This window comes from Lupinus angustifolius, chromosome LG17, assembly GCF_001865875.1.
Source record: "Lupinus angustifolius cultivar Tanjil chromosome LG17, LupAngTanjil_v1.0, whole genome shotgun sequence".
Taxonomy (NCBI): Eukaryota; Viridiplantae; Streptophyta; class Magnoliopsida; order Fabales; family Fabaceae; genus Lupinus; species Lupinus angustifolius.
Window position 1 is genome coordinate 63,302 of NC_032025.1, and position 24,866 is coordinate 88,167.

The 24,866-nt window shown below is 31.6% G+C and overlaps 5 protein-coding genes across 6 annotated transcripts; all 5 read left to right on the forward strand.

Moving 5' to 3' along the window:
- On the forward strand, window positions 2,979–5,319 carry LOC109331905 (pectinesterase-like). The gene is made up of 3 exons (XM_019566693.1): window positions 2,979–3,627; window positions 3,768–4,109; window positions 4,458–5,319. Exons 1-3 carry the CDS (start codon window positions 2,994–2,996, stop codon window positions 5,150–5,152), a joined length of 1,671 nt encoding a protein of 556 aa, XP_019422238.1. The 5' UTR covers window positions 2,979–2,993; the 3' UTR covers window positions 5,153–5,319.
- On the forward strand, window positions 7,665–14,219 carry LOC109331904 (homeobox-leucine zipper protein MERISTEM L1-like). 2 transcript variants are annotated; one of them, XM_019566691.1, is made up of 12 exons: window positions 7,665–7,974; window positions 9,202–9,473; window positions 9,756–9,873; window positions 10,224–10,412; window positions 10,815–11,276; window positions 11,506–11,607; window positions 11,727–11,927; window positions 12,069–12,243; window positions 12,442–12,713; window positions 13,073–13,168; window positions 13,360–13,749; window positions 13,888–14,219. In XM_019566691.1, exons 2-11 carry the CDS (start codon window positions 9,259–9,261, stop codon window positions 13,726–13,728), a joined length of 2,199 nt encoding a protein of 732 aa, XP_019422236.1. In that variant the 5' UTR covers window positions 7,665–7,974; window positions 9,202–9,258; the 3' UTR covers window positions 13,729–13,749; window positions 13,888–14,219. The 2 variants fall into 2 exon arrangements, with proteins under 2 accessions (XP_019422236.1, XP_019422237.1); XM_019566692.1 differs by lacking the exon at window positions 7,665–7,974 and adding an exon at window positions 8,239–8,458.
- LOC109330771 (F-box/LRR-repeat protein At3g26922-like) lies at window positions 17,586–18,563 on the forward strand (the record flags this gene model as incomplete). Its single annotated transcript, XM_019565050.1, has 1 exon — window positions 17,586–18,563. A coding segment is annotated over exon 1 (975 nt), but the record flags the coding sequence as incomplete, so codon positions are not given.
- Window positions 18,583–19,208, forward strand: LOC109331073 (F-box/LRR-repeat protein At3g59250-like). The gene is made up of 2 exons (XM_019565348.1): window positions 18,583–18,796; window positions 18,878–19,208. Exons 1-2 carry the CDS (start codon window positions 18,593–18,595, stop codon window positions 19,163–19,165), a joined length of 492 nt encoding a protein of 163 aa, XP_019420893.1. The 5' UTR covers window positions 18,583–18,592; the 3' UTR covers window positions 19,166–19,208.
- LOC109330526 (uncharacterized GPI-anchored protein At3g06035-like) lies at window positions 21,009–22,039 on the forward strand. Its single transcript, XM_019564741.1, has 2 exons — window positions 21,009–21,184; window positions 21,301–22,039. The coding sequence occupies exons 1-2, from the start codon at window positions 21,106–21,108 to the stop codon at window positions 21,816–21,818; spliced, it is 597 nt and encodes a 198-aa protein (XP_019420286.1). The 5' UTR covers window positions 21,009–21,105; the 3' UTR covers window positions 21,819–22,039.

The window sequence follows — 24,866 nt, forward strand, 5'->3', positions numbered from 1 at the left end:
GAGATCGAGGGAGAGAAACTCGGTCAAGATAGGAGAGGATTCGGTGATAGTATGTTTTTCCACTGTCGGATCGTGGGATTTACCACTCAATCTCAGTGTCGGATGGTGGAGCCATTAAATCCCTCATTTTAACTTGTTTCAAGTTGAGTACTTTTCCACTCAACTTCTTCTTTATCCCTCATAACTTTTCGCCGACGCATTTTCGACAAACTTCTGTCCTGTTCTTTCCGTGACACTAAGAATTGGCATAGACAACCATATTGTGGATTTTTTGTGAACTGACACTGGTAGTCAAAATTGTCAAAAAAGAATTGACACGGGTAGTTATATTAGTTATATTGTAAGAATTTCGAGAAATGACACTGATAGTCATATTGTGGGTGTATTCGAGATTGATTCTTACAGTTCAAGAAGAAATCAAATAACAGAGAATTGAACTGTCTTATCCAAGGACAATGTGGTTGATAGTCTGTTTGCACAATTTTGGTAGTATCACGAAACGTCTTAAAGAAAACAAACTGACCATGACTCAGCCAGTAAGTATTATTTCGTGACATTCGGAATTGTTGCGAGCTGTGCAAACAACAACAAGTTAAAAATAAATTAGTGTTCTTAACACAAACAACGAAAAACTTGGATTTATTCGTGTCTAAAATTATATGTAATTAAAAATTGCATATAAAATGTATACTCGATTGTAGTTCTCTAATCTTTAAAGTTATTTTTCAAATTATGAAGACTCAACATGGATATCCACAAGAAGATCAATATTTGCTATCAACTCTTTAAACCAATGGAACATAAAATACTACACTCTAAAACTAAGATTTATTAGTGACAAAACTCTTTTGTTTGCTTGTGTAGCATATAAAGAAGAGAAAAAATTGTACAAAAGACAATACAATTATTTTTTGTTATTTTATAGTAGAGTGAAGAAAGCCTTTCTTTGGTTGTTGAGAAGAAGTTAAGTAAGAAAAATGTGAGAAATAGGATGGGCAGAAAGAAATGTATGAGAAAAATAGTAAAACTGTGTTATTTGAATCACTTCAGTGATCATATACACATATAAACTATTTATATGTGCAATTTAATAAATGAAATAATTAATATTTATCTAATAAATACTACCATACATATATTACTTATCGGAGTCAAGAACAATTTAAATTAAAAATTATCCAAGATATGTTTCTCAGTATTATAATGTTTATAATAATAAAAAGTTTCTAATTTTTAATTAAGTACCTTATCTTATAATCTATTTAATTAAATAACAAATATAATAAAAATAAATAAATACAATTATTTTAATTGCATTTTAGTATAAAAATATACAAATACATTTCAAGCATGAATGGCTTGTCCATTTAAGCTCATTGTGCCTGTCCGTTTTATATGATGCTTCTATCAAACTTGTTCATCCAATTTGATGTCATTGTTGGAACCACAGGCCTTGGATTTGGAGTTGTGATGGTAAGGGAATCAGGGTATTGCCATCCCTAGATCAATAAACCTATACAGTATAGTTTATAAGCTATTCTATGTTGGAGTAACAAAGATAATCTAAATGGCTGAAACTTCTACTATCTAATACCTCCGTTTTTCTACTTTAACTATTCGCCAAATAACCTACACATGACTTCTATTCTAGCTAGTTCTTCAAAATTTATTTCTATTGGAGAAGAAATTTGATAGGAGCCCAATTGCATGTGCTAAAGAGGACCAACAATAAAATGAAAGAAGTAATTGCATGTGCTAAAGAGGACCAAGAATTAAATAAAGAAGATCACAAATAATTTAAATTCGTGGGGCAGACTAATATATGAGTAGGATGTGGTTTAATTATTTTAGGGACGAAAATAAAATGGTTTAAGAATTAAGATTCAACAGAAATAGATAAAAAAAATATTATTACTCAACCAAGCATATATAGGCATATTATGATATCTAACTGCTAGTCTCATATATGAAATGAAAGCTATATCATATGCATGTGGTCCGTGATATTTTCTTGACTAAGATTTCTTTAATTTGTTGAACAAAATACACTTTAAATGCAGAAGACGCAATGCTTTTGGTATTATGCTAGAACCCATTTAAACAGATTAAAAATATTAAAAAATAATGAAAAGAACGGAAAACATTCAAGTGAGTTGAAAGGAAGAATAATGGGAGTTTTTTTCCAAGCAACATTTCATAAAAAAAGGTGCAAGGCAAGAACAACAAATCATGACCAATCAGTTCAGCCATTTTGTCAAAGAGAAGAAATAAATCACGATCAATAAGGTCAGTCATAATTAAATCTTAGCATAACGTGTTGACCATGACTTTGATTCAAAGTTAGTGACTTGCACTATAAAGCTTCAAACCATTGTAGTTAGTATTGCTAGAACCGCATAATTTGAACCATGAGAAGATGCCAAATCCATGGCTAGTAATGCGAATCACAAGCTGACATGTCTTTAATAAACACACTTACGTGCATGGGTTGGTTTTACCCATTCCTCGTGGCTCAAACCTAAAAATATCTCTTAAACCCACTAAGATAAAACTTAAATTCTCTTCATTGCTTCCGGTCAAGTTTCATGGTAATGACTTATATTATAAATTATTTAGTATTTAAAATTATTTAGTATTCTCAATACAATAAGATTCATGATTCCAAAAACTAGTCATCTAATTCACAATTTGATATATCATATATGTACTTTAAAATATAGACTACCTAGTTATGAATGTAGTTGTGTGTAAATTTTGATTTTATCCCGTAGAAGTAGAGCATTAGTAAAATTAGAGATGTTTTTATATTTAAAATATGAGGACTTTGATAGAGATATAAGGCATAAATATCAAAACATATTACATGTTTTGAGATAGAATACAAAAAATGGTATAACCATGAATTAACGTTGTAATAATGGGATTAAAATGTGTCACACTGTTGTTTGCTCTATATAAGGACTTTGGAGGAAGTTAAGAGATGACTGAACAATATGCCTATCCAACAATCTCTACTAGACATGCCTAGTAAACCCCTTTCTAAAATCTTGTGGTTAATCCTCTCTATTGCTATTGTCTTATCCTCACTACTCCTTATTTCTTCTTATTTGATCAAACCCATCCCATTGTTCAATCCCTCATCATCTCTCAACATATGTGAATATGCTATTGACACAAAATCATGCTTAGCCCATGTCTCAGAAGTAACTCAAGTTCCAAACTTGGCCACCACCACACAGAGCTACAAACTCAAGTTGCTTCAATCCATTTTAAAAAGGACCACTTCATACATTCTCAAAGGAATGGACACAGCCAATGCTATCAAACTCAAAGGCAGTAATAGTCCCAAGGATGAAGCAGCTCTACATGACTGTGAAGAGCTCATGGATTTGTCCAATAGTAGAGTTAAGGACTCAATGGTGGCTCTAAGTAAAAGGACAATTGATTCAATGCAAGATGCACACTCATGGCTAAGTAGTGTGCTCACTAACCACGCAACTTGCTTGGATGGACTGGAGGGTTCAGCTAGGACCCTTATGGAAGCTGAGGTTAAGGACTTGATATCCAGATCAAGAACCTCTTTGGCTTTGCTTGTTGCTATTTTGCCTCCAAAACCAAAGGGAAAAGGTAAAATATTTTGATCGTAGATGTGTTCCAATTTATGTACTACTCTTTTTTCCATTTTTGTAAGTAATTTAGAAATGTATGAATATCGGAAAATACATAAAAGAGTTTTCATCGATCTGAAAGTGAGTGTTTTTGTGAAGGAATGATTGATGAAGTAGTTAATGGGAGGTTTCCGTCATGGGTAAGAAGGAAGGATAGAAGGGTTTTGGAGTGTTCAGTTGGGGAGATTGAAGCTAATGTTGTAGTTGCTAAGGATGGGAGTGGTGAGTATGAGACAGTAGCTGAGGCTGTAGCATCTGTACCTGATAAAAGCAAGACAAGATATGTGATATATGTAAAGAATGGAACATACAATGAAAATGTTGAAATTAGTAGCAAGAAGAAGAATGTGATGTTAATTGGTGATGGTATGAATGCAACTATTATCACTGGAAGCTTGAATAATGTCGATGGCACTACCACCTTCAGGTCCGCCACTCTTGGTATGTTTCTTTTGTAAACAAATTATTTACATCTATATTATTTATCTCAACTAAATACTCATTAATATTATATTATATTATAGAAATAGAGAGTGACCACAACTTTCCAACTTGTCTTTTTATACAAACAACCTCTGCTTACAGCTACCAAATTTAAAGTTGTCACCACTTGCACACCTTTCTAAAACCAATCCCAATCCCCAATCCCCAGACCCATGTAATAAATACAAAACAAGTAAAGAAGAAAATATGCAATTCAAGTTTATCTTTTTAGTTCACTGTTTGATTAAATTTTGTAACGTAATGGGTATGGGCTTCTTACATAACATTCATTAACTTGCTTTGCAGCTGCTGTTGGCGATGGGTTTATAGCCCAGGATATTTGGTTCCAAAACACAGCAGGCCCAGAGAAGCACCAGGCCGTGGCTCTCCGTGTCGGCGCAGACCAGTCAATCATAAATCGCTGCCGCATTGATGCATACCAAGACACTCTCTATGCCCACAGCAACAGGCAATTCTACCGTGACTCCTTCATAACCGGCACTGTTGACTTTATATTTGGGAATGCAGGCGTGGTGTTTCAAAATTGCAACTTACAGGCCCGAAAGCCCATGGATAACCAAAACAACATGGTCACGGCCCAAGGAAGAATAGATCCAAACCAAAACACTGGGACTTCAATTCAACAATGTCAGTTAACACCAAGCCCAGATCTTGAGCCCGTTGTTGGGTCCATAAAAAGTTACTTGGGGCGGCCTTGGAAGAATTTCTCTAGAACCGTTGTGATGCAATCATCCATTGACAACCATATTGACCCAGCAGGATGGGCCGAATGGGATGCACAACATAAGGATTATTTGGAAACATTGTATTATGGAGAGTACATGAACAATGGGCCAGGTGCTGGTTTGGGTCGGAGAGTGAATTGGTCTGGTTTCCATATCCTAGGTGCTGAAGATGCTAACAACTTCACAGTAAAAGAGCTCATACAGGGTGATGTTTGGTTAAAGAACACTGGGGTCACCTTCATTGAGGGGCTCTAGTCTAGTGTTATATTTCACAACTTATGTACCTCTCTCATCCATGCAATGCTTGTTTATTATGTTAGTGTTTTCAGCAAAAATAGAATAAAAATCTTGTACTCACATTTTGAAATTATAGTATGTGCCAAGTTTCATTAGCCTTGTAGCGGCCATATAATGTATCCACCTAAATTGGAATACAATATAAAAAGGGAGATACTATGATGAGTATAGATAGAGACATAGAGTATTGGGTGTTCATCTAATGTAATATAAAATGGGTAAAATGAGTATAGAGTCAGTGTCCTTCCTTTTGAAATAATAATGTTTATATTGTGAGTGATACTAACCAAGACAGAAAGGGGGTCTTACCATAACCTATGATGTTAAACAAGCCTATGACAATAACTATAACGTTGAAGTGACCATGCAGAATAATAACCCTTTAGGACGCATAGATCATTGGAACTTAACATGGGAATGGACAAGAGGGGAATTTATATATATACTCTATGAAAGGTGCATTCACTCGTGAGCTAGAGTACTCTGGTTGTGTCAATGGTGTTGCGGGACAATACTACAAAGACATACATGGATTTCTCCAAAGTCATGAATTGTCAAAAGAAACCAATAATCAGTGACATGCCACTTGAGGAAAAAAATGACACTCAACTTGGACAAATACCATATTATTGAGTATGGTATTTTGGTTCCACATCAAATTAATGATACAAAAAGAACGGTTTAAAAATTTATTTTGAAACACCAACTCAACTTAAGAAGTTGCCGAGTTGGTTGATTTCATTATTTAATAGCTATTCCATACAATTACAAAGTATTGAAGTAGTGTGCCAGAAGATAGCTCAATCAAATATAAATGCATCTATACACTAAGCAATGTATCATATCCTTGTATATACTTTCAATGAGTTTCCTCTAAAAAAGTACATCCTATTTATTGAGACATTTGGTACATCAACACATGGAAGTGCAGAAACAATGTTTGCAATAATTAGCAATGCTACCATATGACATTGATATAGCTATAATCTTTGGACAAAAATTCATTTTCTCAATAAAATTTGGATAATAATTCATTTTCTCAATAATGGTTCCCGGATGCTGGTTCACCATATTTCTGGCCAGGCTTCAATTTTCCATTGCAGTCCCAACCAACTTGCAGGATAAGTATATGATGATAAAGTTCTATTCACCAAAATTTTCGCTTTTTTAGTTTGAGCCAGGCTTCTATAGTCTATAGGCTTAAACACAATACTTTTTTGCTAATCATTACTACAATGTTAAAGAGTCCATGGAATTTTAGTTTATTAAATTGGTCTCTAAAACAAAAAATTACTAACTAGTTCTTAAAACTTTAAATGTGCTAAAGTATCCAAAAAAATGTATTAAAAAATTATTTTCGTCCAAATCTTTTTCTTTTTTACCAATTTGAGATTTTTCATACACTACTCTCTATGCTGTTATGGGCTTTATGACATTATTACTTTGATGGATTAGCTTGGTTGTCAAGAACTAATCCAATATTCCCATAATAAACTTAAGGGTGGGGAAACCATTAGGAAATCTTGCTAGTATTGATCAATTTAATTGTTCAACCAAACAAATATCTCTATAAATTTTGCTCAACAACATAATTAATGGCTTAAAGGTTGCACAATATATTAACAGAAAGGATCATTGGGTAGAAACATCCAATAAAAGATCCATTCATTTAACACCTATGGCATGTGTCGTTGCAAGTAACTCAGATAGAGTGGGGACAAAATTAAAACGGATACTATACAATACATTCTGAAAGAGAATCTTATTCACCAATATTTTCCTATCCAATGTTACTTACATATTTATGTATGGAATTCAAGTACAAGTAAGAGTAATCATTAAGAAGAGTTGCTGAAACAAAATTGTAAAAATGTAATTAAAAAAATACCAGAGTGCCCCTCGAATTCCAATGACATATAGTAAAAAAAGTACTTTTGAGTCTGTATTTAAATAGTGGTAACAAAATCATTAGAAGCAACTCCTAATAAATAGAGTAGATCAGATAAGAGGAATGATGATAGGCCGAATGATAAAAACAGATACCACTTTATTGTCTATTTACCAAAGTGAATAGTTCACATTAAGTTTTAGAATTGTGCTAGGTCTGATTTATCTTATTATCATCCTATGTCTAACTTTCACATCAACTGGTCCAACCTTATTATTACTGAAGGGATTCTGGAATGAGACATGTGATGTGAGTTAAAGAAGCTATTCACATCACAACATATTATGGAGAAAATATCTGCACATTTTTTATGATATTCTTAACCTTACTTTCTGTTAATACATGAAAATGTCAATCAATATCCACAAGATATATTGTTTAAGAAAAAAAATAGAAAATTTGCGTTGAAAATTTTCATATTTGTGTGATATTACACCAAAAATAAGACCCCATTTCTCTACCTCATTTAATACCATTGGTTCCTCCATAAATGATATTACACCTTCTCTATACCATCTGCAATAACTCCTATCTTCTCCTTCTCCTCATATTCACCTTCAAACCCTTCTTATCTCTTCCTTTCTCTTTCTCTCTTTTGCCCCACACCATATTTGGTTTGGAGATATAATAATAACACACCCGGCCACTTCATGTCCCAATCACCCTAGCTTGTCCACAAACAAACAAACAAACAAAAAAACAAACAAACAACTCCTCTATATATCTTAGTAGTTCCATACATAGGTTTCTCCGGTGTCCCACACAACACCACCTGGTTTCAACCATCAACATCACTCAGCTTCCTTCCACCACCCATCACCAGCACTTTAAGGTTTTCCCTTTTAATGTGCATGTTTTATGCTTCTCTTACATTATTTCTCTACTTCTGTTGCATATCTTAATTTATAATCCCCTTTTATGTGAACAGTTCAGAAGTTCACAAGCGTTATAATTTTATTCTCTCTACCCTCTAGTGTCAACCTTTCATACTATATGTCAACTCTTTCTCCATTTTTGTCTTTTCTGATTCCCCTTTAATTTTTAAGTCTTGCATGTAAGAGTAGTACTGTAGTAGTATCAAGGGTTAAGGTAAAGGATAACAAAAAGTCAATTGTGCATCTCTTGCAACCTCTAAATATATTTCGAAGTCCCAAATACATAAATTACTAGCATTAGAACAAGAAGAGAGAGATGGTTTGACTAGTTTAGAAAGCGGTACCCGGAAAAATGCATCCTTCAACATTCACGTCAACAAAGTTTAGAAAGAGAAATGGTGTTGAAGTTATTGCACTCATATCTCAACACCCATCAAATAGGTCACTACCGACTGTTTCTCTCTCTCTGTTTTTAATACTTTTTCCTCCTAATACAACACAAAGAAAGCACTAACATATTTTTCAAGATACCCATAGTTAATATTGCCAGCTTATAACATTCAGGCCAATGTGATTCCAGACATATAATTTTAAAACTTCAAACAAATGCTCCTAAGTATTATTTTCGTAGCATGTTATAAGATATATGGACATAAAAATTATTTCTAACTAGTATATATAAAACCTTTTTATTGGTTACAACTTACAAGCAATCAATAAGAGTATGAAAATAATAAAGAGCCAAAAGAATTTGTTAAGAAGCTAAGGTTTAGTCAATTGTACCAAAATCCTGGAAATGTTTGAGTAATTGTGTATTATTAATAATATCTCAATTATAGTTTACATAATACAAATATATAGGTTAGTATCTACAACAATAACCATTGACTCAAAGCTCCACGCTAGCTTCACTAATGACAACCCATTTGACACTCCAAATATGAGCAGTACAAAACACTTTCCCTGCATCAGATTTTTTTTTGCATTTAGAAAACTCCTATGAATCGTTGTTCTTGCAATTGATAATGAATCCCTTTTACCCATTTCCCTTTTTGAGTTAAACTGATAATGACAAGGAACATTCCCCTCGCTACACACATGACATATATATTAACTTTGGTTAAAAGCATTTAAACTATTACTTCTTGATCCACTTATACTTACATTTTTTGGCATATGTTTAGTGTGGAGAAAGGAAAGAAGAGCCTGGCTTGTGAAATTGAAGGATCTATATATTGTCAATGTTGAACACAACCGTGTTATATTCATCTCACAATCACGACATGTTTGATTTGACTTCATCCCACAAAATTTCATCTGAGAATGATTATGAGACATCATTGATGGATTACGGGGAGGCCGATCCTGAGGGTAGTGAGGACCAAGATCCCAACCCACGACCCAAAAAGAAGGGCTTCCACCGCCACACACAGCTGCAAATACAAGAAATGGAAGCGTACGTACCACCCACCCTTGTCAACTCCAATACATTTTTAACTATTAACTATTACCACATGTATTCAAACTTCTAAAATATTATGAAAACAGTACGAGATTTTGTCTTATATGTTGTCTCGTACTGTTTGTTTTTGTTTTTTTCTCATATGTTAACTTATTGTTTTTGTTTTATTATCATTTGCATGAAATAATGTATGAGACAGTAATCTGGAACAATATATCTCTATTCAAACTATAGATGCTTATATGTTTGATTATTTGTTGGACTTTGGTTTCTCAGGTTCTTCAAGCAGTGTCCTCACCCAGACGACAAGCAAAGAAAAGAGCTTAGCCATGAGCTTGGGTTAGAGCCTTTGCAAGTCAAGTTTTGGTTCCAAAACAAGCGCACCCAAATCAAGGTACGTAATGGAGACAGCCTCTAGTGATCGATCCTCTACTAATGGGGCGTTTGGAAGAGCTTAGTTCAGGTTATCATATAAGCATTCAAGCATGTGTTTGAGGAGCTCATGAAAATTGCTTAGACTCTTCTTATAAGCTCTGTTTAGTTTATTCCAATAATTTTATCAGAGAAACTTATGGAAATAATCTAAAAAGTAATAGAAAATCATAAGCTCTATCTCATTTGATTTGATAAGCGCTTAACTAAATGATTTACTTAAACACACCCAACTTCTTCAAAACGATAACATTAGTTGCAGACTTACAGTATTAAAAAAATGATTCTTTCTTATGATCGCATCCGATATAGGCTCAACATGAACGCCATGAAAATGCTATTCTGAAGGCTGAGAATGAAAAACTTCGTGCTGAGAACATTAGGTACAAGGAGGCCCTAAGTAATGCTACATGCCCTAACTGTGGAGGCCCAGCTACTATCGGTGAAATGTCTTTTGATGAACAGCACTTAAGAATTGAGAATGCTCGACTAAGAGAAGAGGTATGCAACTACACAACAAAAGAAGCTTGTTCTAAATGATAACCAAACTTTATCACCATTGTATATTGTATTGTTACCGAGTTTTTTCGTTAACCCTGCATACTATGTACCTAAATCTTGGTACCTTTTTTAGTATGAGACAGAAAAATTATTCTATAACCCTATGGAGCAATATTATTTGTATGCATAGATTTGATATTTAGATTCGACACTTTCTACTTTGAGAAAAGTTTTGACATAAAATTCAATGTACAATTTTATCTTTTTTTATTTCTTTTCCCAAAGTTGTCTATAATGTCAATGCATTTATACACTTAACATTTTTAATAACTATCAAAGATACCCTTTTAATCTCTCCTATTCTTCTTTGATAGACTAATAAGATTTTTTTTATTTCTATAGATTGATAGGCTTTCAGGAATTGTGGGTAAATATATCGGAAAGCCGGTGACATCTTACTCCAACCTCTCATCTCACAATAATAATAATAATAATAATCACTTTCTTGATCTTGGAGTTGGTAACTATGGAGCACAGTCATCAACCGGCATGGTTGGAGAAATTTATGGCGGTAGTAGTAGTGACCTTTTTAGGTCACTTCCAGTTCCTGCCGATGCTGACAAACCAATGATTGTGGAGCTTGCTGTTGCAGCAATGGAGGAACTTACCAGATTAGCTCAGGCTACACACCCTTTATGGGTCCCCAATGATTACCTTACTGAGATTCTCAACGAAAAAGAATACTTGAGAACATTCCCTAGAGGTATAGGTCCCAAACCCTTGGGCTTAAGATCTGAAGCTTCAAGGGAATCTGCTGTCGTTATCATGAACCATACTAACCTTGTTGAGATCCTTATGGATGTGGTGAGTTATATTGTTACTAAAATAATTTCATGTTTTATGCCTAACATAAATTTTAGAGTCGTATTATTTTACCATTAATGGACTAAGCTTTCGTTCACTTTAATAAATTTTAGAGTCATGTTATTATGAATTTTTGAAGTTCAATGTCCTATTTTAATGTAAAAAAAATAAAATCTCATAAGTTTTCCAATGAGATAGTTAATTCTTTGAATTGTTAACGTGATTTCAGAACCAATGGTCAAATGTGTTTTGCGGTATTGTGTCAAGAGCGTTGACACATGAAGTCCTTTCAACAGGAGTGGCAGGAAACTACAATGGAGCCCTGCAAGTGGTACTCAATTTCATCCCTTTATCTTCTTTCTACTCATCTTTCTCACCTAAACCTCTCAACAAATTAAATACGTAACAACAGAAATAGAGTACATTTTTATTTGTTTTTCTTTTTTTCAGATGTCAGCTGAGTTCCAAGTCCCATCACCACTTGTTCCTACTCGTGAGAACTATTTTGTAAGGTACTGTAAAAAACATCAAGATGGAACATGGGTAATTGTTGATGTTTCATTGGATAATCTACGACCTAGTATAGTGTCAAGAAGTCGGAGAAGGCCCTCTGGTTGTGTTATTCAAGAATTGCCAAATGGTTATTCCAAGGTGTGCAACACATTTTCAAATCATCTTTTTGTTTGTATCATGTTCATGTTCATGTTCATGTTCTTTACCCTTTGCCATAACGATAGATGTCTTGTTCCAAGTCCATTCAATAGATGTGTTGTTTTATTATTTATTCCATAGGTTATATGGATTGAACATGTAGAAGTGGATGATAGAGTGGTGCATAGTATATATAAACCTCTAGTTGATTCCGGGATTGCATTTGGAGCTAAAAGGTGGGTGGCCACATTAGATCGACAATGCGAACGTCTTGCTAGTTCCATGGCCAGCAACATATCAGCAGGGGACCTTTCTGGTACGTCAAATTTGCGTATCATAACAATATTCACTCATACCTACATCAGAGACATAATTATATTGCAGTGTATCAAAAAACATAATTATATTCCATCAAAGTTGTCCTTTATTTTTTTTGATCTTTTTATATTACAGACTTATATATTATATTCAAATAGATGACTCTAGTGTGAATCTAAATCCTTATTATATACAGTGATAACAAGTCCTGAAGGAAGGAAAAGTATGTTGAACTTGGCAGAAAGAATGGTAATGAGCTTTTGCACTGGTGTTGGTGCATCAACCTCACATGCTTGGACAACCCTATCTGCAACTGGATGTGATGATGTAAGAGTCATGACCAGAAAGAGTATGGATGACCCTGGCAGACCCCCTGGTATAGTGCTTAGTGCTGCAACTTCTTTTTGGCTTTCTGTTCCTCCAAAGACGGTTTTTGATTTCCTCAGAGATGAAAACTCAAGAAGAGAGGTCAGTATAACATTTCAGTGTTTAAATTCAAAAATCTATTCATTATAATAGTAAGGTTGCAAGTAAAGAAACACAACAAAAATTTAGTATTTGTTTCAAAATAGTGAATTATAATAGAAGCAACAAATGTTTACAAGAATCAATTTACTTGATTGAGTGGTGAAACATAAATGTGAGAACCTGATTCAATAACTACATAATTTCTCTTCTGGTTAAAAAAATTGCCAATAAAAAAATAGGAATGGCAAATTCCTAATTGTTGACTCAATTGGGCGGGTGAATATTAATTCATGGCCTGGGATTGAAACTTGGTAGCTATTATCCATTCTTAAAGCTTACACATTCAATTGAATTTACAGTGGGATATTCTCTCCAACGGAGGTCAAGTTCAAGAAATGGCACACATTGCAAATGGTCATGATCCTGGCAACTGTGTCTCTTTACTTCGTGTCAATGTAAGTTCTTCCTTTTCCTATAGCATGCCAAAAGAGATATAATTGGCACATCCTCCATTATATTTCATTAGTTTTATTCTATTTTCTTGATAAATAACCAATATCCCAGTTTTAGTGTTACATATATATATATAACATAACGCATTTCACTAACCTAACAATTATTTTGTTAAATATATACCCAATTGTAGAGTGTAAATTCGAACCAAAGCAACATGCTGATACTTCAAGAGTGTTGCACTGATTCCAGTGGGTCATATGTAGTTTATGCTCCTGTTGATATTGTTGCGATGAATGTAGTGTTGAGTGGGGGAGATCCAGATTATGTTGCACTGTTACCCTCAGGTTTTGCTATTCTTCCTGATGGGCCTGGATTGAATAATGGAGGAGGAATAGTTGATGTTGGTTCAGGTGGTTCTCTTCTCACAGTTGCATTTCAGATATTAGTTGATTCAGCCCCAACAGCAAAACTATCTCTAGCTTCAGTGGCAACTGTCAACAGTTTAATTAAGTGCACAGTTGAAAGGATCAAAGCTGCACTCATATCTCACAATACCTAATTTCAGACCCTTCATATTATGGTAACCAAACTAATTTGGATCACTTATTAATGCACCTAATATTATGTTTTTGTAAAATCAAACTTACAAAACTAGTGTAAGATATATTCATAAGATATATTCATAATCAAACTTACAATATGTTTTCTTGTCTTGCAGATAGAGGAAGGGTAGATAAGGTTGGAAGGTGGAGCATAAGATGGTGAACAAAGTGAATGAACGCACCAAAGTGTATCTTTCCAAAATTAAACGTAAAGGATCTTGGGTTCGTGTATTGACTTTCACTGATCAAGAGTCAAGACCATACTAGATTTGTGTCTTAATCTTTCTACCAGTTACATATCTATAACCCCAAACTTCACCTTTTTTATTTTAGCGTATTAGTTCTGTATTGTGTAGACTCAACAAATTTCCTCAACTGTTACTGTTGACTTTTCCTTTTTAATTGAAAACTTAGAGCAACAACTTTCTCATTTTCAAGTGTTTATTCATTAGTATCGACTCAAATGTTGCAATTATTTGTTAAAAAATAAAACTTAAAGCAAGTTATACTTGTTAAAATGATAGAGGTGGAAACTAATTAAAGCAAAAATATATTCTTAAAATCTACAATTTTAAAATATTCTAAATAAAAATAAAAGTTATTTCTACTTTCCGCATGGCAGTCAGAGTTAATTGATTTCCTTCCAATGTTTGACCACCAATCATATCTCTTAGAATCTTATATTTAGTTTGACATTTTAATATAATTTTACAAAGCACTGTAGCAACTCATACACACCCAACTGTACCCCAAAAAATACGATGTATCCAAAAAAAAGTCATACACACCCAACATTTTTTCAACAGGAGGCTGAAAGTATTTCAATTTTTTTATAAGCAAATATATTATAAACCAAAACAAGAGGTATTAACCTAATTACAAATTAGAGTATAGTTCAATATATGAACAAAGATCAATATACTATTGAACAAAGTTGTAAAAAGAAGATCCCATACTTTTTTAGAAACACATCTAAAATTTAATTTGGATCAATTCATATATGAGTCAATTTAAGAAGTGTATTTCTTTTAAATTCATTCTCTCAAGTAGTGTATCTCTCATTAGTATGCATTAAACAAACAATAAAGTGAATTTTGGTATTGTCTCATAATCATGGGGGATAATATACAATTTGAATCACTTGGGCTTTGCTTGAGAGATATGAGAGAAATGGAAGAATACAGATCAAAGGGGTGGGAAGAGGGAGAAAGATAAAAGAAAATCATCTTCCTTGTTAGAATGTTTTTTATTATTTCTTTAAAAATGTAACTAACAATGAGACATGGACAATAACGTATAATTATATAATATTATAAAAATATTTATCTATTTTGACATTTTATCTCTAAAAAATCTCAAATTGCGGTAGGGAGATATGAATGTTTATACTAAAATGCATAAATATTATACTTTTGATTATTTGTTGGTATTGTACAGTAATATATTTGTTAATTATATTTTTCACCCCGGTTATAATTAAATTAAATGATATGTAACTCATATTCAAATAGAAATATGGGGATTATATTTTATCATATACTAGTGTTACAGGCACTTCGTGTCTACCGATCAATATTACATGATACTATGTATTCAATTTTTATATATTTTATTTTTAGAATTAGAATGTATTGTTATAATTTTTATGTATTTATGATAATGTTCAATTTAATGTGAAAGATATAGTTAATTAATGTATTGGTAATATTTATTTATGATCATATAGTTTTTTGTAAAAATTAAATAATATAAAGGGCAAAATAGGAAATAGAAATTATACCATGATAAAAATTACACCATGTTTTGACTTTATATATAGTAGAGATGGTTGATTCAATCGTAATGTATATACTAGTTCAAAAACTATGTATTAATAATAAGGCCTTGTTATGTATATACTTCTTTGGGATGTGACAGGTCTAACTTTTTTAAATCATTATTTTTAATATGTTTCTCTTTCATTTTATAATTCTTTTTCACTTCAATTTTTATATATTATATTTTTTTATTTATGATAATGTTTAATTGAATATGAGATATGTGATTAATTAATGAATTAGTGGGAGTTACTTAAGATTATATAGTTTTTTGTAAAAATTAAAGAATGTTAAGGGCAATATAGGAAATGAAAATTACACAATGAGAAAAATTATTTCAAGTTTTGGCTTTATATATAGTATAGATATAGATTTAGTAATATTCAAATTAAAATAAGTTTCTTTTATACTTTTTTAATTATTTAATAATAATGTTTGAGATGAAACATATGAATCTCAATTAATATTTTACTTATTTCAAACTTACCTACCGCACGAAGAACATTGAAAAAATAAATATTAAAATTGGATAACAAATATTTTTTAGACATAGATGACTCTGAAACAAAAAAGAAGGAAATTCAGCTTCAAATAAAAAAATAAAATATGAGATAAAGTAAATTCCATTTTAAAAACCAAAGTCAATTCAATTTTTTTTAATTTAAAATACTCATGAAATGCACATATAGTAGCAGTGATATTGATTTCGTTCTATTTTTTCATTTAATTTGGACATTTATTTCCTTCTTTTTAAATTGTATTTAATCGCTTACCGTAGTATATCTAGAATCATTTACCAAATATGAAACAAATGTATTAAAATTTATTATTGGTCAAAAAATATTTAAAAATATCAAATTCTGTCTAATCATTTCTCCAAAAAGTTCAGTGAATTCACAATTCCTTCTTAGTCATTTAATTTGGAAATTTATTTAATGACCTACTATTTACCTTAAATTGATGCATACTTTCCTACACCTGGAAATTTTGCTTTACCAGACCATTTAATTTTTGAAATCATTTAATATTTTCCTAAAAGGTATTAATTATTTACTTTTCCAACATTTATATAGAAGTGTCCTCTCACATTTGCTTAGCCATCAAAGAAAACAAAATACTAGAGTCTCCAAGTTCTTGAACTAACGGTGGACATCTCCATCTTCGATCATCGGTAAATGTTACTTTACTTTCTTTATTTCATATGCATTCATGTTACATACATGAAACACCTTCCTTAACGGTGTTACATTTTCTTTGTCTCAGACCAATCAAATATACATATTGGCATATGGAAAAAAAGTAACATTGTGATTGGTTCTGGATAGGAAATGAAACACTGTTTAGGACATGTGATCTTCATTCCAATAATAGTCGGAATGTATATTTATTGTGGGAGCTACATTTGTTGTCCTAAAGTTTGTAACACTTTATGTATCATTTCATTCTTGTTCCTCACTAAAACATAAATTTAGTATATATTCAATTTATATTTTCTAAATAATGAAAATGAAGAGTACATGAAATGTTACATCTTGTGAGAGAAGATATGAATATTTGTGGAATGGATTTCAAGTCCTCATTTATGTTTCAATTTGGTAACCCGAGTCAATGAGAAATATTCATTCATTTAAAAAGAAAAATTATAAAAACATAAATTAATAATTTAATATTATTTTATGAAGTTTGATTGGTTCGGGACATAAATCATAAATTTTTTGTTTAGCATGAGTTTTTTTGTTTTTCTAATCCAACTTCTAACAATGTGTATAATATTATACACATTGTTAAATTGATAATAATTCTAACAATGTTTTTCTCATTCACATTGTATAATATTAAATTAATAATTTAATATTATTTTATGAAGTTTGATCTGATGGGATATAAATCATAAGTTTTTTTTTTGTTTAGCATGAGTTTTTTTGTTTTTGTCATTCAAGTTGTAACAATGTGTATAATATTATACATGGAAGGGATCAAAGGTATCAGGAAGTATAGAAATGGAAGAGCAAAGCAAGAGAGCGTGTATGAATATATCTGATTTAGACGACTGCATAGTCCAAGAAATCTTATCTATTCTTCCCATTAAAGAAGCAGTTAGGACAAGCGTATTGTCTAAAAAATGGGAACATCTATGGAAAAGTATTTCAACACTTGATCTGGAAGAAGAAGCTCATGAGAATAGGGAACAATTCAAACATGTGATTGAGAACATACTTATGTTTTTTAATACCGCAGGTATTAGAAAGTTCAGTCTCTCATTTGAAGTAGGTGAAGATGTTGCTCAGGTTAACAAGTGGTTATCTCGTGTTATCAATCCCAATATTAAGGAAGTAACTCTTGATCTTGGAAAACCTGACCAACAAATATTCTTCCCTGAACACATTTTTATCTCTAGAACATTAACTAAGCTTAACCTTAGCATACAACATGTTATCGAATTTCCTTCCTCAATTAATTTCATAAGCCTTAAAAGTTTGTCTATGACACGTGTCATATTTCCAGATACTTCCTCAACTCAAATTTTGTTCTCTAGATGCCCATCTTTAGAGGAGTTAACCCTCACTAACTGTAATTGGATGAATGTTAGAGAGGTTATTATCTCTTGTCCATTGCTTCAGAAAGTGGTGATAGAGGAATGGGGAGATCATGATGATGATGATGATGATGATGATGAGGATGAGGATGAGGATGAGGATGATGAGAATATTGAGAATGATGAGAATAATGATCCAAATGGAGGGTGCAAAATAGTGATAAATGGAACCAATATCACATCATTTTCATATGGTGGTGAACTTATAAATGAATATTCCTTGTCTCACTCAACCTCATCGGTGACGGATGTATGTATTACGGTTTACCGACACGGGAATAAGTGGGAAGCTGGTTATTTTGTATTAAAGCTTCTCATAGCTTTGGCAAATATTATGGAAAAACTCCAAATCAGTGACTATGCTTTTCAGGTTCCGTCTCATCTTCTAACAATTTATTTATTATACAAATGTTCTTATTATTACACCAATTATATATATTCTTATTCTATATGTCACAGGCTCTCTCTCGTACATCATTTTCATTTGCACACATTCCTTTGTTTCAAAATTTGGTTGAGCTTAGTGTGGTCTTACCCGTAGATTTGTCTTCTGAAGCACTACAAGTCATATTGACAAAATCACATCATCTTAAAGCGCTCGAATTTCTTACGGTAACTTCATTCTATCTACAAAATTTACTTATTTAAAACAAAATTTTAATTGTTGATATGTATTTATTAATAAAAATGCAGGGGGTTTATTTGCCTAAAGATTGTGAAAACTACATGTTTCCAATACCATGCTGCTTTGGAACATCTCTTAAGACCATAAAGATATATTACTTTTATGGGAATGAAGCTGAACTGAATGCAATAAAGTTTTTGCTGCAAGAAGCATCTGTTTTGGAAACATTATATGTTTACATCGATGACGAACATGATTATGATTCTCCAACAGGAGAAGATACATTGGAAGAAATATATGAGCAGATTATGCAATATCCTAGGGCGTCAAAGGATTGTGAGTTAGAATTGGAATAAAGATGAAGATGGGTATACTAGAGAGAAGATGATGAGTTTGAATTGTTGCGTTTTTTATTTCAGTAAGAATAATGTAGTTATTTCAAACTTATTCCCCCTGATTTAAATAAAGGTTTATAGTAATCAACAAACATATGATGTTTTAAATGATGTATCAAATTTGATGTGTAACAAATATATGGATGTCCAATTTATAAATATAGTGTTTTTAGTTGAAAACTTCTAGTACTTGAGGTGTCTATTTCAAAATAAAAAGTTTTGCAAGTTTGGGATGATTATGTGACTCTCATTGACATGGTCTCTATGGTTGGCTCAAAATTCTTCTATTTTTAGGAATGAGAATTTAGATGTGTTGCATATATTGGATTTAATTAAAGTTTGTACTTAACATTTATTCAATAGTATATATAGGTGAGTTTGATGTTTCATTTGCAGACTCATGTATGAATTCATCTCCTAATATTTTATGTGTATGATGACTATTTTGTATTTGAGTTAAGTACTCCCAGTACTCTCTTCTAAATTTAATACATCTTCATTTATCAAAAAATGTATCAAATTTTGTCTCACACTAAAGAAATATGTGATATCAATTAAAAAATTAAATATTCTTTAATTTTCAATTTTTGTTTCATTATCATTAGTAAAATATAAATTTTGGGACATAACTTGTGAGAATAAATCTTTATTCATATTATATAGTCAAAAATATGTTGATTTATTTAAAACTTAATTCCATATTCTTTCAATAAAAAAATTATATTATATAACCTATTTATTTCAGTCAATGAGGTAATTTAAAACTTATTTCCTTTTGGTTTCAATACATATCTATATTATATATATTATTTATTTCAATCATAAATAAATATGACAATAAGTATTTGAACTCGTGAGTACTTGCGTATAATATTCATAATGAGTTTGGTTTGGGTTACTTTTTTTTGAACTTGTTGATAATTGAGTCTCAAGATTTTGAAACTCATTGTTGGATAAGTTTGTTTTTGGATAACGAGATACTGAGACCCGTAAATACACAAATATGTAACTCTTTCCTAAATATATATATATCAACCTAAGTGTAATGGCATATTAATCATATTCTTAATCCATAATTATAATATCATATTAATTCATACATGTGATTATTATGTTGTTAAACATGATGTTATATTGTTAAACAGTGATGTGATGTTATGTTGTTAAGAACTGATGTTATATTTTAAATTCATATGTATGATATAATCTTATGTTGATTAAAGAGTTCTTACAAAATAAAATTTTCATCCTAATGTTGAAGTTGTTTTTTATTTGAGTAAAATAAGTTTTATTTAAATTGTGTTTAAAACTTGAAATTATGGTTTATAATTTTTTCTTTTGTTGATTGTCTAAATGACATGTAAGATGGTAGAAAACAAACACAAAATTAAAAAATTATTCATAGTTATTCTTAATATATTTGAATTTGTTGGTACACAATTCTCTAGAAACCCAAAGACTTATGGGTAATAGCACGAGTTTAGATTAAAAAATAAAGCAACATGTCGGGTTTACTTTCCAAATCACATATTGTCATCCCTAGTTAGAATTATTTAAAACTCACTTTCTTCTAATTTTAGTAAAGATATTATATAGTGTAATGAAAGTAGGGTTTATATGAAGTTATATAACATAGTTTAGTAATGAATTTATATGAACAAAATTAATGTAATATATAATTAAAATATATGAAAATGGAAATATTTAAGTATAATATATTGGGAGAGATATGAGTTTTAGAATGATTGTTTAGGTAAAATGTGTGTGGTTGTTAGTATTTATATTTAGTACAGTTGCTAGTTGCTACATCTTGGTGTTCACTTACTCATTCATTGGGTAGCTGTCTACAACTAGAAGGAGAAGAAGAAGAAGAGGTTATCACTGTTGAACTTCAAACAATAATGGCATTGCTGTCTTTGTTGTTTACATTCCTTCTTTCTTCCATTCTCTTTTTCAATCAACCTCTCTCTGTTCAATGCGGTCAGTTCCATCTCTCTCTCTCTCTTTAGATCTAGATCTAGATCTGATTGAGTATTTTGTGTATCTTGCTAACAATGATCTTATTTTTCATTATGCATTATCTATTCATAATGCAGATGAGGAAGATGATCTATTACAAGGAATTAACAAGTATAGATCATCAATAAAGTTGACAACTCTAACAGAGAACAAGAACGCTGATTGCCTTGCTGATGAAATAGCAGATGAATTGAAGGGTAAACCTTGTACAAATACAACAGGTGCAAACACAGTACCAGGTACAGAACCTCAATTCTCAGATTACCCACTCCTTTTAAGTAAATGTCATTTGAATATTTCCAACACAAGGGATGGATCTATAATGCCTGCTTGTGTTCCTGGCCTCACTCCAACCATAGTCCTTTCTAATTTCACAAAATCTCTATATTCGGCTAATCTCAATGACTCTAAGTACACTGGAATTGGTATTGGTAAGGAAGATAACTGGATTGTTGTCGTCCTCACCACTAACACTTCTCAAGGAAGCTTTTCTCCTGCCACAAATGACCATAATGCTGCCAATTTCCTTTCCCAATTTCCATGGATTTATAGCTCACTCTTCTTCTTACTTCCTAACATTTACTACCTCTTTTGAACAAGACCACTATGTTCCTTCCAGAAGAAGAAGAAATAAGAAGAAGAAGAATAGGATTATCTTATCGTTGCCATTTTAAATTTTCTTTCTTTCTTTTTTTGAAAGTGTTACATTTTCCAAGTGACAACAGGATGCAATGAATTGTAGTGTTGAAGGCAACTCAGTAATGGTTTATTCAAAATGGAAATTGTGTAGTTTAATTGATTGAGGTTGCTCTTGAATGCAATGAATTTTCTTTCTTTTTGAAGATTCTCACCTAAACATTACAAATGCATTAATTGATTGAGGTTATCCCATGCTAATGGTGGCGTTGATGTAGTGGTGGTGACAATGGTGGTAGTATAGTGTGCAGGTATGAAGGTATGGGGAAAACTACATTAGGATGCTCATTTCTAATTGGGTTGAACATGATATGATAGAGTAACAGGATAGTTCTATCCTATCTGGATTCCAACAGGGTTGGACAGAGTGTTATTTCATTCACAGACAAGCCCTTAGTTCATAAGCCCTTAGTTCATAAGCCCTTAGTTCATAAACCCTTAGTTCATAAGCCCTTAGTTCCTGGCTACACTCCATCTCTCCCTCTGACCCTGTATACCAAATATGGGCAACTTTAAGGCATGGGGTAACTATTGGGTTTTTTTTGTCTTAACCGTAGATGTCCTTCACCAATTTACCCCTTTTGCTCATAGCCATGACAAGTTAAGTCAATTGAGGGTTTAAGAGTATTAATTTTTTAAGAGGTTGAATTGTTTGTGGATTCAAATTTGATTAAGTGCCCATAAATAATAAATTGTTTGTGGATTCATATAAACTACCATAAATTGTATAAATTCAATGAAGGGAAGAAAATGTAATGATCTCATTGAATGGCTTCCCAGAATAAAATTGTTATCAATGAGAAACACTCAACATGTTAATTGGGATGGAAGATTTCTACATAGCCAACTCTGTTTACATTAAGAAAAAGGTAACAAAATCAAGTAAATAGTGTTGATCAGCAATATAATAGAAGAAGATGTTGGCTTTATTGATGGAAGCAGGTATTGGAAATGCAGATATTTGGCATATTTCACTAGTCATTAGAGTGGACGTTGGACATGTTTACCATAATATAAATCGGATCACAAGCAAACAATACACCAAATGAAATTAGGTTAACCCGATATCTTAAAAGTAAAATATGTTTTACAATATATATTCCAAATAAAAAATATAAACATGAAACCAAGTTCAAACACTTAAAATGAAATTATTAGGATTTTTTATTTTTTCACAACAAAATGTATGCATAATTTGATGTATTTTACAAATGCATATTTATATATAGTGGAGATGACCTTTTCCCTTAATTGTCAAGCAAGAGGTTCCAAGCGGAAAAAAAATATGTATTGATAGTGTGAAAGTTTTTATGTTATTACTGTATTATTCATTTTTAATTATCATTAATTTTTAAATAAAATAATATAAATTAATAGTGAATAATACATTATATACAAATTTTTATATAATCAATAAATAAATATTACACTAGTCAAAATAATTAGTGTAGCTAAGGACTACAGAAGAAGCAAGAAATTATGTGAAATGACACATTACTTGCGTGTAACCCTTGTTTGTCCACTTATTGCTTCCCAAATTAAGCACAAACTTCAACTCTTGGACCCTTCGTACAGTGATTTTCCTTGGAAAAAATCCCGATCAATTATTTTTGTTCCCCATAATTAATCAAAGGTGGGGTATTTGGATCTTCTATCTTCTCTTGTCAAATGAGTGCTTTGGTCAAAAAAATAACAAAAGCTGCACTTATTACTTGTATCTTTTAGAGAAAAGTAAGTCTACTAACATAAAAATCATATATATATTACGGATGAATAATATAAAGTTAGTATAAAAAAACTTGAGAAAAATATTTATACCCTTGCGTTATTTATCATTTATTAAATAATTCAAAAGTGGATGATGCAGACTTTATATATAATGTATGTATTGAAAATATAAAAGTTTTATACATTTTATATCATTCATCATCTAAATTTAATCATTATTGACTCTTTATAAAAAAGAAATACAAATGAATGATAAATAATATATTGATTATAGTTGTGTATAAATTTTTAGACGACCAACAATATATAAATATCACACATTAGTAGTGATAGAACATGCAACACGATGGAAAGGAAGAAAACATGTGGATTGAAATAGAAGAATGCAGGAAAGTGAATGATAAGATGTTAAGGTGGACGTGTGTTTTCCTGATTAGGTAGCAAAAAGGAAAGGTCTTGTTCCTTTGATTATGGCCCAAATTGGAATTCAGCTCTTCATTCCTCAATGTATCATAGTTTTTGTGGATATACGATTCCGTATAGGTTACTTAGTTGACATCTATACCTCCTTTTCATGCCAAAAATATATAGAAATACTCGCTACAGTTGTGGAGTTATTACAATATCATTTCTCACTCTGCATGTGTACATCAATAGAAAGGTGCCTATGTGCTTGTTTTAATTCTCACTTTAGGTTTTATATGATCGCAAGGATTTATGCATCATGCATCATGCATTTTGCTTTGTCGTGGGCCATAAAGAGAAGGTGGTCCATTTGCTTGCATCAAAATCAGCCACACAAATACAACATTTGTGAGTGCAATTCTCAATCCATAATCAATAATGCTTTACAGTGATACTGATGCAAGTTATGGTATCACCGTACTATCACTGTATATATAAAACCCATGCGTTCAATTTTATCTAGTCAATAACATGCAGCGTTCTCCAATAGGATTGGTCGCCTATGGTTTTCACTTTCTAATGCGTGAATATATAAATACATAAAGGTTTTAATAGTTTTATAATTCAAAAAATTATTAGGTGAGTTGAATCCAAGATCACCAAAACTTGATCACACGAGTTAGATAACAATTATAAAAATAGTTACAGATTATTCTTCAATACAATCCTCACATATTTATAAAGAATGACTGAGCTAGATTTTTATCAATTACCATTCACTTTTATCTTAACTCTATAAGCATCATAATAGCAC